Source organism: Pantherophis guttatus, chromosome 8 (genome assembly GCF_059756535.1).
Source record: "Pantherophis guttatus breed Tessera chromosome 8, ASM5975653v1, whole genome shotgun sequence".
NCBI lineage: Eukaryota > Metazoa > Chordata > Lepidosauria > Squamata > Colubridae > Pantherophis > Pantherophis guttatus.
Window position 1 is genome coordinate 10,788,410 of NC_142070.1, and position 14,493 is coordinate 10,802,902.

The 14,493-nt window shown below is 41.9% G+C and overlaps 1 protein-coding gene across 1 annotated transcript in view; it reads left to right on the forward strand.

Moving 5' to 3' along the window:
• BMP3 (bone morphogenetic protein 3) overlaps positions 1-4,091 on the forward strand; it is a 36,314-nt gene extending 32,223 nt beyond the window's left edge. Inside the window, exon 3 of the mRNA XM_034431199.2 lies at positions 1,376-4,091. Within this exon, the coding sequence (XP_034287090.2) occupies positions 1,376-1,567 (192 nt within the window). The 3' untranslated portion in view covers positions 1,568-4,091. The remainder of the gene's footprint in view (positions 1-1,375) is intronic.
• Positions 4,092-14,493: the final 10,402 nt, after the last annotated feature.

Sequence of the window (14,493 nt, forward strand, 5' to 3'; positions counted from 1 at the left end):
TTATTTATTTATTTATTTTTATATGCCACCCTTCTCCGGAGACTCAGGGCGGCTTACAATGCGTTAAGCAATAGCCTTCATACTTTTGTATATTTTATACAAAGTCAGCTTATTGCCCCCACAAACCGGGTCCTCATTTTACCTACTTTAGAAAGGATGGAAGGCTGAGTCAACCTTGAGCCTGGTGAGAATTGAACTCGCAGTAATGGCAGGCAGCTGGATGTTAAATGCTGCCTTAGTAGGAGGCATTAGCCTCCTACGCCACTCAGGCTCCTGAAGTTGTGAATCCTCCAACAATGCAAGTTTTTAAGAAGAGATTGGATAACCATTTGTCTGAAGTGATGTAGGGTTTCCTGCCTGAGCAGGGGATTGGACTAGAAGACCTCCAAGGTCCCTTCCAACTCTGTTATTTTGTTCTGTTCCGTAAATCTGGTCTTCCGGGTGCGCTTCAAGGGGTTGGTTACCACCTTTAAAGTGCTCCATGGCATAGGACCTAGTTATCTTCAAGACCGCCTGCTGCTACTGACAACCTCCCATTGACCTATGTGCTCCTGCAGAGAGGGCCTCCTCGGGGTGCCATCAGCCAAACAATGTAGGCTGGTGACCCCCAGGGGGAGGGCCTTCTCTGTGGGGGCACCTACCCTATGGAATCAGCTGCCCACTGAGATAAGGAGAATCCAAGACCTCGGTGCCTTCCGCCATGCCCTTAAAACTTTCTTTTTTCATCAAGCCGGGCTGGCTTAACATATTTTTAAATTTTTAATTGGTTTGTCATTTTAAACTGGGGCCAAATTAATATATATTCTTTTAATTGTTTTTAATGTTTGTATTGTATGTTTTTATCTGGCTGTACACCGCCCTGAGTCCCTTGGGAGAAGGTGCGGTATATAAATTCGAAATAAAATAAAATAAAATAAATAAAATAAAATCTGGAAGTATCCTGTTTTCATTGTTTCTTCCATAATCTGCAAATTCTGGCTTCTCAATTCGTTAATGAAATCTCAGGAGAGAAAATTCTTTGGGGAAAATAGAATAGAATAGAATAGAATAGAATAGAATAGAATAGAATAGAATAGAATAGAATAGAATAGAATAGAATAGAATAGAATAGAATAGAATAGAATAGAATAAATTATTTATTGGCCAAGTGTGATTGGGCACACAAGGAATTTGTCTTGGTGCATATACTCTCAGTGTACATAAGAAAAAATAAAATATATTCGTCAAGAATCATAAAATACAATACTTAATGATAGTCATAGGGTACAAATAAGCAATCAAATCATACTAGGAATCAATCAATATCAATATAAATCGTAAGCAACCAAGTCACAGTCATGTATTGAGTTTTCTTATTTATCCTTTTTTTCTACAGGCCCTGAAGCCCTCCAACCACGCGACCATTCAGAGCATCGTGAGGGCCGTAGGGGTAGTCTCTGGCATCCCGGAGCCTTGCTGTGTTCCAGACAAGATGACATGTCTCAGCATTTTATTCTTCGACGAAAACAAAAACGTGGTCCTCAAAGTGTATCCAAATATGACAGTGGAATCCTGTGCCTGCAGATAACCTTCCTACTTTCCACAGCGACTTTTGTTGCTTCATAAACCTCTCCTCTTTCCATTTACCAAAGCATATTGTTGTCCAGTTTTACGAACGGATGAGTAAGCAAGAGCTGAGAAGGAACATGGAATAAGTTTCCCCAACGGTAATTTTCCTACTGTGAGGATAGGGAAGGAAGTTCAGAAAGCTCACCACAGGGGCAAATAACACGGGGAGGTCTCAGTGGTGGTGGGGAAGATAAGAAAATGAAAACTGGAAAGAGTTCCCTCGGGAACTGAAGATTAGCAGGAAAACACAATATGTTGTTTTATGCTATGTTTGAAGACTGTTCACCCAAGCTGCTGGTTTTCCCCAATCCATTCTTCCAGAATGTAATGGTGAAGGAGATTTTAATATACGTATTGTGCTTTTAAAGCTAAGCTTTCTACTTTAGGTTATAAGAAGACTCGAAATATACCATATGCGAGTAAGATCCTACTTCCCATATTTCAAAGATTCAAATAGTCTTTTTTTTAAAAAAAATAAATCTTAATTCGTTGGTTTTCCTGGCATAACACGCCAGTCGTGTTTTGCTCTACCCCTCACAAAAAAGCAAAGGCTTTCATTCTTAAAATAACAGGAACTTTTTATCTGAAAGCAGAAATACGTTTCTGGTGCTTATTTAGTAAAAAGATTGGGTTACCTTACACCTCTGTTTGTTATAAAATCTTGATCTCTTGATCTTGGTACTTTACACCAGAAAGAAGTGATAAAGGTGGGGTAGAGTTTCAAATTTAAGTTTGCCAGTCAATTATGGTAGCCTATAATTGTAATAACCATTTCACAATGGGAATTGTGTAGCACGCTTACACATTTTCAGGATATTATGGGCAGGGAATCAAGATGGCAGCCATGGCCATAGGATTGAAGCTGCCATTTTGACTTTTTATTACCCTGCCATAGAGAACCTGATATAATAGTCACTCTGTGAGGGAGACTGATGGTTTGTAAATGTGATATATATATAAATAAAACAATTGTCCACTCAAGGCCCAGTAGGAATAACTTCCAGGGTAATGGGTATAAAATTGCAGCCTATCCGGGTGATGATCTCTACAGACTGAAGTCAAGGATTAAAGAAAATATAACAAATATGTTTAATGCATGACCCATCTGGGAAGGGAACTGATACGTTCTTAATTAGGACCCGGATCATCAAAGTTGAAATGCCATTCCTTGATTTATTGGGTTGATTTTCACATGTTGTCTGAACTCGGCCACTGGAGTTTGTGAAGCTATATAAGCTAGGTGAATTGTGATGTATTTAATGAACTATGGTTAAGCCATGGTTTAGCAAGATGTATGAACTCAGCTTTGCTCTCAGAATCTATTTCAGTGTTAAAATGCAGTCACCCCTGTTAGTTAGAGGCAGTTGTGCCAATATACAGAATCCATATGTATTGCGGAAAGGAGGACAGTCAAGATGGCAGCCACAATAGAAGCGTAGCTATTAGAAGCAAGCAGCCATCACTTGTCGTGAAAAGCCAAACCAGTCGCTTTATGGTTTGCCACACATATTACAAGAATCTCCCAAGACTGCTTGCATTCCCAGGAATGACCAGATAAAGCTTCAAAGATTTTGGGGGAGGTCAAACTTGCACGCTTGTGGCTGTGCAAAGATTCCAAGCTAAGCCCTCACTTGACCCTTCCTTCCAGGCTAACGGGCAATTTCCCAACACTTGTCCTCTTCTTTACACGCATCATGCATGTAAAACACATTTAAAAGGGCTTCAAACTTGTCCTAACAGCCATCTTGCCATTTACACATGCACGCACATCTCAATGACGGTACATGCATAACTATGTAGAACGTAGATCTTGGGCCTTCAGACTTGGCAACTTTTAAGACTTGTTGACTTCATTTCTGGCTGAGGAACTCGAGGGGTTGAAGTCCACAAAGTTGCCAGGTTTGGAGGCCTCTGCCCTAGATCATTTGGAAAGGTTAGGATTTGGGTTCAAATCTACCCTTGCATCTTCTGCATCTTAACAGGAGATGGAAAGTGCCTTCCACGCTCTGCCAAAAACCCTGGGGCAATTTTCTTGCATTCAGGCAAAACTGTAGGAGTGCAAATGGGGTTTTTCAGCTTTTAATTTCTAGAGAGGCGAGTTGCAGGTTCAAAAGGTTGAACACTGTTTTAACGAACAGCCAATTCATTTGTGATTACTCTTACCGCCTCCTCGTCTATGTAAAATGTATATAAATAATGAAATAAGACTTTTGTACATTTTTTTGTTTAGGAATAAATGCTTGTACAGTTGGCATCAGTATAGTTTTTAAAAAGCCAAAGAATATTTGTATATGGAAAGAAGCTTTTATCGATGCATTTAATTTATTTCTAATGCATATGTTAATTAATTTCTGCATTTTAGTACTCTTAAAACACACAGCAGTTTTTATATTAATTTTGAAATTTTATATATCTATATATCTGCCTTCAAAAGTAAATGTGTATATCCCAGATCACAAACAAGGATATTTTCACTACTAATATATAAGCTTGTCTGATTTGTTTGTTTCTCTCCTTTAGTTAACAATGCTTTTTTTCCTCACTGCATATTATTGTGAACAAGGTTATGTTTTTGAAAAACAGCATAGCATGAAGTTTAGGATCCTTGCTTATTTTCTAGTAACCATGAAAAATATTTGTGACAAAATCACTGCAGTCCGCAGCTGTTAAAAAGAGGGATGTGTGGAAGTATATTTTTTTGTGTTTCTGTATTAATTCTAAGCTACCTAATTCAAACTTCCTGGGCAAATACTAGTAGTCCTTGACTTATGACCACATGAGTTGAAATTTCTATTGTTAAGCAAGACAATCATTAAGTGAGTTTTGCACCATTTTATGACTTTTCTTGCCCCAATTTAGTGAATCATTGCAGTTGTTTTAAGTTAGTAGCATGGTTGTTAAGTGAATTTTCCATTGACTTTGGTAGTCAGAAGGTCGCAGAAAGTGATCACATGAACCCAGGACACTGCAGCCATCATAAATACATGCCAATTGCCAAGCGTCCAAATTTTGATCATGTGACCATGGGGATGCTGCAATGGTCATAAGTGTGAAAATGGTCATATGTCACTTTTTTCAGTGCAGTTGTAACTTCGAATGTTCACTAAACAAATGCTTATAAGTGGAGAACTACCTATACGCAGAATTGAAACGATATTTTGAAACATTTGTAATTTTGCATTCTAATTCTCTACTACAAGTTCTTATCTATTCTAACTATAGGACTGGAACCAGTCCCTCCCAATCTTGACCTCACTTCATGTCCCTGATGTGGCGGGGAAAATAGGCAGAGAGAGTACTTACTATCTACCTCTCCTTGAACTCCTGAATGACAGCCAGAGTGGAAATCAAAATTTAAAAAGAAAAAAAAACAACACTATTGCAATGCAGACATCAGAAGCCACATAGATAAATAGAAATATGATAACATGAATATCTTGCGTACATATCTGCATATGTATATTTGCCAATTATATATTTGCATGTATTGAAACAAGAGTACAAAGTCATGCATGACTTTTTATATACCCTTTAAAAAAATAATAATCTGAAAGTGCCGCATTAGCAGGATAGAATTATTTTAAAGTGGGAGGAAAAGCAGAACCTGAGTGAAAGTGAAATGGATTGGTTTTTCCACGCCCAGTGAAAACACACCGTAAAGATTTATTTGGCAAATTTACTGGAATCACCAGTAAATTGGTGTGATTTATCAAGCCCAGTTCACACTCGATTCATCCTTATTACTCTATCCTTTTTCCTGGATTTGTAAATGAGGGTTTCCTTTAAGTCATTATCTCTGGTTAGTTGGTTGGTTGGTATATAACTACTGGGAATGGGCTTTACAGCCCTCTCTAAGCGGTTTTACAGAGTCAGCCTCTTGCCCCCAACCAACTGGGTCCTCATTTTACCAACTTTGGAAGGATGGAAGGCTGAGGCAACCTTGAGCCTGGTAAAATTTGAACTGCCAAATTGCAGGCAGGCAGCAGAAGTAGCCTGCAGTACTGCACTCTAACCTCTGCGCCACCACGGCTCATAAACAATTGGTTTAGTTTCACTAAGTTGTAAGGACTAACCAAAAAGCATTTCCAATTTCATGGGGAAAGTCAGATTGCTTGATTTTTTTTTTTGTAATCATCAGCTACTTGGGTACCTAAAGGTAAGTACATGGCTGCAGTTTTCCAGAACTGATGGAGATATAGTTCAGTTCTTTTTGAAGATAAAGTAACTAAGATCTTCAAAACATTACAGCTCTTCTTAAAGGATTTGATTGTTTTCTTCATTTGTCATTCATCAGAACAGAACAGAACAGAATAGAATGGAAGAATAGAATAGAAAAGAATATTAGAATGGAATAGAATATTAGAATGGAATGGAATGGAATAGAATAGAATTCTTTATTGGCCAAGTGTGATTGGACACACAAGGAATTTGTCTTGGTGCATACGCTCTCGGTGTACATAAAAGAAAAGATACATTCGTCAAGAATCATAAGGTACAACACTTAATGATAGTCATAGGGAACAAGTAAGCAATCAAATCATACTAGGAAACAATCAATATAAATCATAAGGATACAAGCAACAAAGTTGCAGCCATACAGTCATAAGTGGGAGGAGATGGTTGATAGGAACAATGATAGGGGTAACAGGATAATGTAGGCCCAGGTTCGGGCCGGTTTGTCCGTACCGGTAGTAAAAAAATGCTACTGATTCCGGCGAACCGGTATTTCCAACGATCAGCTGTGTGACAATCAGCTATGCTGTGCGATTTATATTCACTAGAAAGCAGGGAATCCTGCTTTCTAGCGAATCTAAATCATGCGGCACAGCTGTTTCCCTCCCCCACTTACCTGTGAAAACTCAGAAAAGGCTTCTTAATCCTTTTTCAGCACTGCGCAGTAGGGCCTGTGATGCGCGTAAAACACGCATTTAGCGCACATGCGTGCAAATGCACATGTGAAGCAAACCGGTAGCAGACTTCAGAGCATTTCACCCCTGTGTATGCCCCATTGCCAAGTATTGTTGCCAGTTAAGGACCGGGTGTGTCAAAATATCTACACCCATTCTCCTCAAAAACCCACAGTTTCCACAAACCTTTTTTTTTTTTTTTTTTGCCCAGATCTCACTCATTTTCACTCTAGATTTGGAACTGGGGAAAACAGTGTTACCACTATATCAAAGAGATCTCCTGATATCTTTTCTCCTCTCAGAATTTTTTTTTTAAAAAACAAAAACAGTTCAGATCCAATTTGATGAAAGAGAATTTGCTTTCTTTTTTTTTTAAAGAGGATAATTTTAAGAGAAATTCTCAAGAGCCAAGTGACGATTTCCTGTATATAATTAGTGTTAAGTCAGGATGAGGGTGTGAATGTCCACCTCTCCATTCTTGGCAATCTGCTTAGTATCTAATAATTAAATCCAAACAGAAGATCTCATCAGAAATCCTATAAGACTTTCAATTGCTGATTCATTCCTGTTTGCCCACCCCTGTATTCAGAATACCTATTTGTAGCACAGATGCCCACATTAATTTCCTTTGTTCCTTCCTCCCTCCTTTCCCTTCCTTCCTTCGTTCCCTCCCTCTCTCCCTTCCCTCTCTTCCTCCCTCTTCCTTCATTCCTTCATTCCCTCACTCCCTTTCGTTCTTTGCTCCCTTCCCTCATTCGTTCGTTCATTCATTATGCTACCCAAATTGACTTAAAATGAGCGAAGTTAACGCTCTTGAGAGCAGAGAAGGAAGGAAGAGTATCATCAGAGGTGGTATTCAACAGGTTCTGACCAGTTCTGGAGAACCGGTAGCGGAAATTTTGAGTGGTTTGGAGAACCAGTAAATACCACCTCCAACTGGCTCCACCCGCATCTATTCTCTGCCTCCCGAGTCCCAGCTGATTGGGAGGAAATGGGGATTTTGCAGTAACCTTTCCCTGGAGTGGGGTGGGAATGGAGATTTTGCAGTATCCTTCCTCTGCCACGCCCACCAAGCCACACCCACAGAACCGGTAGTAAAAAAAATTAAAACCCACCACTGAGTATCATGCAACTGTGCAAATCAATAAAATTTTAAGGCGCCACCAGGCTGGAAAGCAGAAGCCTGAGAGTTTTGTGACTTTTATTGTGTAACAACAGCCATAGTTTCCCTTTCATGGCTGAGCACGGCTTCTTAATTCCATTTTTATATAATGGAAACCAATAGGTCCAGTGTGAAAAAAAACAGGCTTATATGTTAAGCTGCAGTTCAGAAGATTTACTGCTCAAGTCTATACACAAGAATCTTCTAGTCAACTAAGAGTTATTAGCAAATTGGTGCTAGATAAAAGTTAACGCCATCCAAGGGAGGCTGGACTTATTTATTTATTTATTTATTTATTTATTTATTTATTTATTTATTTATTTATTTATTTATTTATTGGTTCGATTTATATATGCCGCCCTTCTCCGGAGACTCAGGGCGGCTTACAATGCATTAAGCAATAGCCTTCATACTTTTGTATATACCGGCTTAGTAGGGCTTTTGGGCCCCCCAAGCGGTGTTCTTTTTATACAGTCAGCTTATTGCCCCCACAATCCGGGTCCTCACTTTACCTACCTCGGAAGGATGGAAGGCTGAGTCAACCTTGAGCCTGGTGAGATTTGAACTCGCAGTAATTGCAGGCAGCTGGCAGCTAAGTGCTACTTAACAGCACTTTAGTCCGCTGCGCCACCAAGGCTTGCGGCAACATAAGGACTCCAAACTGATTACTTTCTTAACTCCACTCTCTCCGCTCTCTCTTCTTTTACACAATATTACTCCTAGCCCCCTTGTTCCTCCAGGTAGATTGAATTGCAATCTAGAGAACAGAAAATGAGACAGCAGTTGACAGCTAATGACCCTGTCTTTCACCCTCATTCTTCATTGGCACTAAAATGCTCCGGAGGCCATCATATTCCTCGACTGCATCACAAGCTCACAATTCACTGCCTTCATGATGATCATGTACCACAAAACAATCCGGTTTCCCTACATAAAGAGGCTTCAGATGTAAACTTTAAGGCAGGGGTGTCAAACTCGATTTCATTGAGGGCCACATCAGGGTTGTGGTTGACCTTGGGGGGGAGGGGTGGGGGGCGTGGCCAGCTCGACGTCACTCATGTCAGGGGCGCCTGTGGCAGCCCGAGGGATCTGTCAGTGAAAACGGGCTCCCGAGCTCCATTTCCGGATGCAATGGCCTGCAACCCTCTGCCAGCGAAAATGGAGGGCCACACGTTTTCGCTGGCAGAGGCACCGCAGGCCGGTCCGCTGCTTCCAGGGTGGCTCCAAGGTCGAGATCCAGTGGTGGGATTCAGCCGGTTTGGGCTGGTTCGGGCGAACCGGTAGTTAAATTGCTGGCTGGCCCTTCCCCTCCCCACCCCACCTCTTCCAGGAGTCCCCACGTGCCCCATTTTGGCTCCCAGGTAAGTGCAGGGAGGCCTCCTAGGCCCAAAATGGTACTTGGGGAGGGGTGCGGCCAATTTTTGCTCCCAGGAGGCTTCAGGGAGGCCTCCTAGGCCCAAAACGGGGCACAGGGGGAGAAGCACATCTCCCGCCACGGCCCATTTTTGTTCCCAGGGGGGTGCAGGAGGCCGAGTGCTGCCTGTCACACACCCCTGGCCACGCCCACCCATGGCCACACCCACCCAGCCAGTCATTAGGGCAGAGAACCAGTTGTTAAATTATTCGAATCCCACCACTGGCCAGATCCGGCCCACGGGCCTTGATTTAAGCTAATGTTTGGAGTGACTAGACTAGACTCATCCGATTTTAACAGCCGATCAACATCCTCAAGATATTTCTCCCCACCCCACCGCCACCCTCAGCTATGAAGATAATCTATTTCCACAGTCAACCATGTCAGGACCGATAGCCAAGGTAACCGTATCTGCACAGCGAGGGCTGAGTCACTCCGAGGAAACCTGATGAGAAAAGGCTGAAAGCAAAGGCTCTAAAGTGGATTTCAAAATCGATCCAGTTCTTGTGAAGCAAGTGATTGGAGAGACTCCAATGAAAACGATGGCTAGTTTTATGACTCATCAGAAAGGACGGGCTTGTGAGAAGGAAGCACTTCACGCTCCATTACTCCATCAAAGGGCAGAATGAAATGGGAAAGAAGGACTGAACCTTTTTCAAAATGAAAAATCTTTATATAGATAAGGTTTTCAAGAGATGAAAAGTTCTCTTTTCTTTACATTTTCAAGGTACATTCAAGGTTTTCACCCAAATGTAAGATAATAGCTGTTTAAAACGACAAAGGGAGGAATAATGGGGAAAGCTCAAAAATACTGTGTAGGTCTAATTTGGGATAATGCTTATCTACACATACCAGTATTTATTTAGCAGTAAGGTCCATGTTACTTGCCCGCTAGGCCAGGGGGTCTCCAACCTTGGCAACTTTTAAGCCTGGCGGACTTCAGCTCCCAGAATTCCCCAGCTAGCAAAACTGGCTGTGGAATTCTGGGAGTTGAAGTCCGCCAGGCTTAAAGTTTTGCTGGCTGGGGCATTCTGAGAGTTGAAGTCTGCCAGGCTTAAAGTTGCCAAGGCTGGAGACTCCTGCTCTAGGCTATTCAAATGGCATTCAGATTCTTAGAAGGACAAAGGGACTTGAATTCTGTATATGTACATTAAATCTCTCTTTCTGAAATACAGAGACGATCCAAATCAATATTGGATGCTTGAGAATTGGATGTTATGGGGAGCTTTGCTATGTCCCAAATAAAAAAAAAAAAAAGGCAACCGGACTCGAAATCCAGTAAGAAATTCTAAAGCAGGAGTGTCCAACTTTGGCAACTTTTAAGACTGGTGGACTTCAACTCCCAGAATTCCCCACCTTTTTCAAAAGACAACTGGGCTTTTTTTTGTTTTTCCTTGAAGGTGTTTCGCTTCTCATCCAAGAATCTTCTTCGGTTGCGAAGGAAGTTGGAATCAGAACTGAAGAAGCTTCTTGGATGAGAATTAAGAGGTCTTCAAGGAAAAACAAAAGAAAGTCCAGTTGCTTTTGAAAAAGCTGGGGAATTCTGGGAGTTGAAGTCCACCAGGCTTTAAAATTGCCAAAGTCGGACACCCCTGCCTTAGAGTTTCTTACTGGATTTTGAGTATTTGGACATCTCAGGTCTATGATTGAGGCTGTGCTGGTTTACCAGGGAATAGAATAGAATAACAGAATTGGAAGGGACCTTGGAGGTCTTCTAGTCCAACCCTCTGCCCAGGCAGGAAACCCTGCACCACTTCAGACAAATGGTTATCCAACATCTTAAAAACTTCCAATGTTGGAGCATTCACAACTTCTGGAGGCAAGCTGTTCCACTGATTAATTGTTCTCACTGTCAGGAAATTTCTCCTTAGTTCTAAGTTGCTTCTCTCGTTGATTAGTTTCCATCCATTGCTTCTTCTCCTGCCTTCAGGTGCTTTGGAGAATAGGTTGACTCCCTCTTCTTTGGGGCAACCCCTGAGATATTGGAACACTGCTATCATGTCTCTCCTAGTCCTTCTTTTCATTAAACTAGCCATACCCAGTTCCTGCAACCGTTCCTCATACGTTTTAGCCTCCAGTCCCCTAATCATCTTTGTTGCTGTTCTCTGCACTCTTTCTAGAGTCTCAACATCTTTTTTTACATCGTGGCGACCAAAACTGGATGCAGTATTCCAGGTGTGGCCTTACCAAGGCATTATAAAGTGGTATTAACATTTCACATGATCTTGATTCTATCCCTCTGTTTATGCAGCCCAAAACTGTGTTGGCTTTTTTTTATGATAGCCAAGCTATCAATTTTTTTGTACTACTCAGCTAAGAGGAAACCCCCCATGGACAAATTAGTCCAGACAAGGGTTTTTAGCAGAGGTGGAATTCAGCCGGTTCATACCAGTTCAAGCAAACCGGTAGCAGAGATTGTGGGTGAGCTGCCCTGACTCTATGATGTCCTATTTAGGCATGTTTTCCAGGCCAGGCACATGCACAGAAGGCGCACGAGCGAGCAGAGTGCATGCATGGGAGGCCGGGCGCATGCACGGAAGGCGAGCGCGCACGCGAAGCAAGCATGCACGCACGGGCAAACCAGTGATAAGAATATTGGAAACCTGCCACTGTTTTTTAGGCTACCCCAGAACTAAAATAATAGTTCCTCTAAGTAACTGCTTCTCATTCACAGTTCTAAATAGTCTTCTTTGTGGAAGCAAAACCCTACTGATTTACTTCACTTTACTCTAGGAATATTTTAGTGAAAAAAGAGGAAAACGGAAAGATGGTGACTCTTCAGAGTTCATTTACAATTCCTGTATTATTTCAGCTTTGGGTAAAGTGTTTCACACGTTATCTTGTGCTTCTAACAACCTTCATACACAATAGGCCAACATTACCCCTCCAGTGGAGCTAAAATATTAACCAGGAGTGCATTTATCTTTCCAGGTAATTTAGAATAGGTTCTTAGAATCATAGGCTGGAAGGGATCTTGGAGGTCTTCTGGTCCAACACCACATCTGGGACAAATGGTTGTCCAATCTTTACTTGAAAACCTCCAGTGATGGAGCACTCACAACTTTGGCAGGCAAGCTGTTCCATTGGTTAATTGTTCTATTAGGAAATTCCTCCTTATTTCCAGATTGGATCTCCTTCCAGTGAGCTTCTACCCATTGCTTTTTTATCCTGCCCTTAGATGCTATGGAGAATGTGTCTTACTTACAGATTAACAAAGTTGGAAGGGACCTTGTAGGTCATCTAGTCCAACCCACCGCCCAAGCAGGAGACCCTACACCATTTCTGACAGATGGCAGTCCAGTCTCTTCTTGAAAGCTTCCAGGAATGAAGCTCCCACAACTTCCGAAGGCAACTTCTGTTCCATTGGTTGATTGCTCTCACTGTCAGAAAATTTCTCCTTATTTCCAGGTTGAATCTCTCCTTCAGTTTCCATCCATTATTCCTTGTCTGGCCTTCAGGTGCTTTGGGAAATAGCTTGGCCCCCTCCTCTCTATGGCAGCCCCTCAAATACTGGAAGACTAGGGGAGAAACTGGAAGTATCGCGGCAAGATCAGATGGAAAGATAGCGGCCTCCGACGAGCTCCGCAAAAATCCAGCTGGACAAACCACTGTTGGAGAGGTCTTCAGACTGGAACCATTCTGTAGGGATTGGGAAGAGGGAGAGGCATCTTGGATGACCAAGAGGAACAGGCAAGTTCCTCCGAAGGTCAGAGACAGCTCTTCGGACCAGTGGCGGGGGCGGCGGCCATTGTAAAATGATCACTCCGAAGCTGGGGCAACCGGACTAAGTTTTTGTGCAGGAGCGGTGTTTGAACGGAATGCTTGTCCAAGTGCTAGGCCGATTAATAGGAGCTTGCAGGAAAGATGGAAGAAAAATTATTTTTCATTAACAAAATAAACACAATCTCAAAAGGTGTTTACTGTCTCCCAGGTACCATTCGGGACTTTAGAGAGAGAAACTGACTTCAGGCTAGTGCGATGGCAATATTATATGAGCATCTGCTAGTGGCCTCCTGGGTTTTGTGCCTGAACTGTTACATGGTGGGAAAAAGAAGTTTTTGTTTCATGATGTGGCTTTCTTTGTAAATCGAGCTTTAATTGCTGAATACCCAGTACTGTTTTTATTGGACATTTTAAAGAAAATATATATAAATACAAACAGAAATGTGGTGAAGGAATAAAAGAATATATGCAGAGGTGGGCTTCTCATCATTTAACAATCGTTTCTGCCCAGAATCGAATATGTGAGTGCACGTGGTTTGCACGCATGTGCGCGGCTTAAAAACGCGGGTAATTAGGACGGCATAGTGCTGGGGTGGGCCCATCCGCAGGTCACAACTACCAGTTCACCCAAACTTGTCCGAACCGGCTGAACCCCACCCCCGAATATATAGTAATGCAAAGGAACAAACCAGGGATTTAAAAGAGCCACTGATGCTAGCTTACTAATATATCTTGTAAATAGTTGTGGTTATTTTATAGCATGAAAAGATGGGAGAATCAGCTTGAGTTAAAAGTGATTATCAATAAATACCGGTAATAACTGAATATGGTGTATCTTTGCACTTCTCATCTAGAGAATGCATGAATGTCTACGAGGAAAGTTCAAAATCTGCAAGGGGTCAGATACAGTGTCTTGAATACACACATACTCATACACACACACACACACACACACACACACACACACACACACACAAAGGGGATCAAAATGCTGCACTTTTCATCTTGCGGATTTTGATACATACCCTTCCTGGACACCACTGCGACAGTGTTACCAAACTGTTATAAGGCACACAGATTACAGATTAACAGTTGGAAGGGACCTTGTAGGTCATCTAGTCCAACCACCTCACCTAAGCAGGAGACTCTACACCATTTCTGACAGATGGTAGTCCAGTCTCTTCTGGAAAGCTTCCAGTGATGAAGCTCCCACAACTTCTGAAGGCAACTTCTGTTCCATTGGTTGATTGCTCTCATTGTCAGAAAATTTTTGCTTATTTCCAGGTTGAATCTCTCCTTGTTCAGTTCCTATCCACTATTCCTTGTCTGGCCTTCAGGTGATCCCCTCCTCCCTGCGGCAGCCCCTCAAATATTGGAACATTGCTATTACATCTCCCCTGGTCCTTTTCTTCACTAGACTAGCCATGCTCAGTTCCTGCAACTGTTCTTCATATTTTAGCCTCCAGTCCCCTAATCATCTTGGCTGTTCTTCTCTGCACATTTTCTAGAGTCTCATCTTTTTAATAGTGTGGTGACCAAAACTAGATGCAGTATTCTAGGTGTGGTCTTACTAAGGCTTTATAGAGTGGTATTAGTATGTCATAGATAGGTAGTCTTTAACTTACGACTAGTGGTTTAGTGATTGTTTAAAGTTACGATAGTACTCACTGTCAAGGACC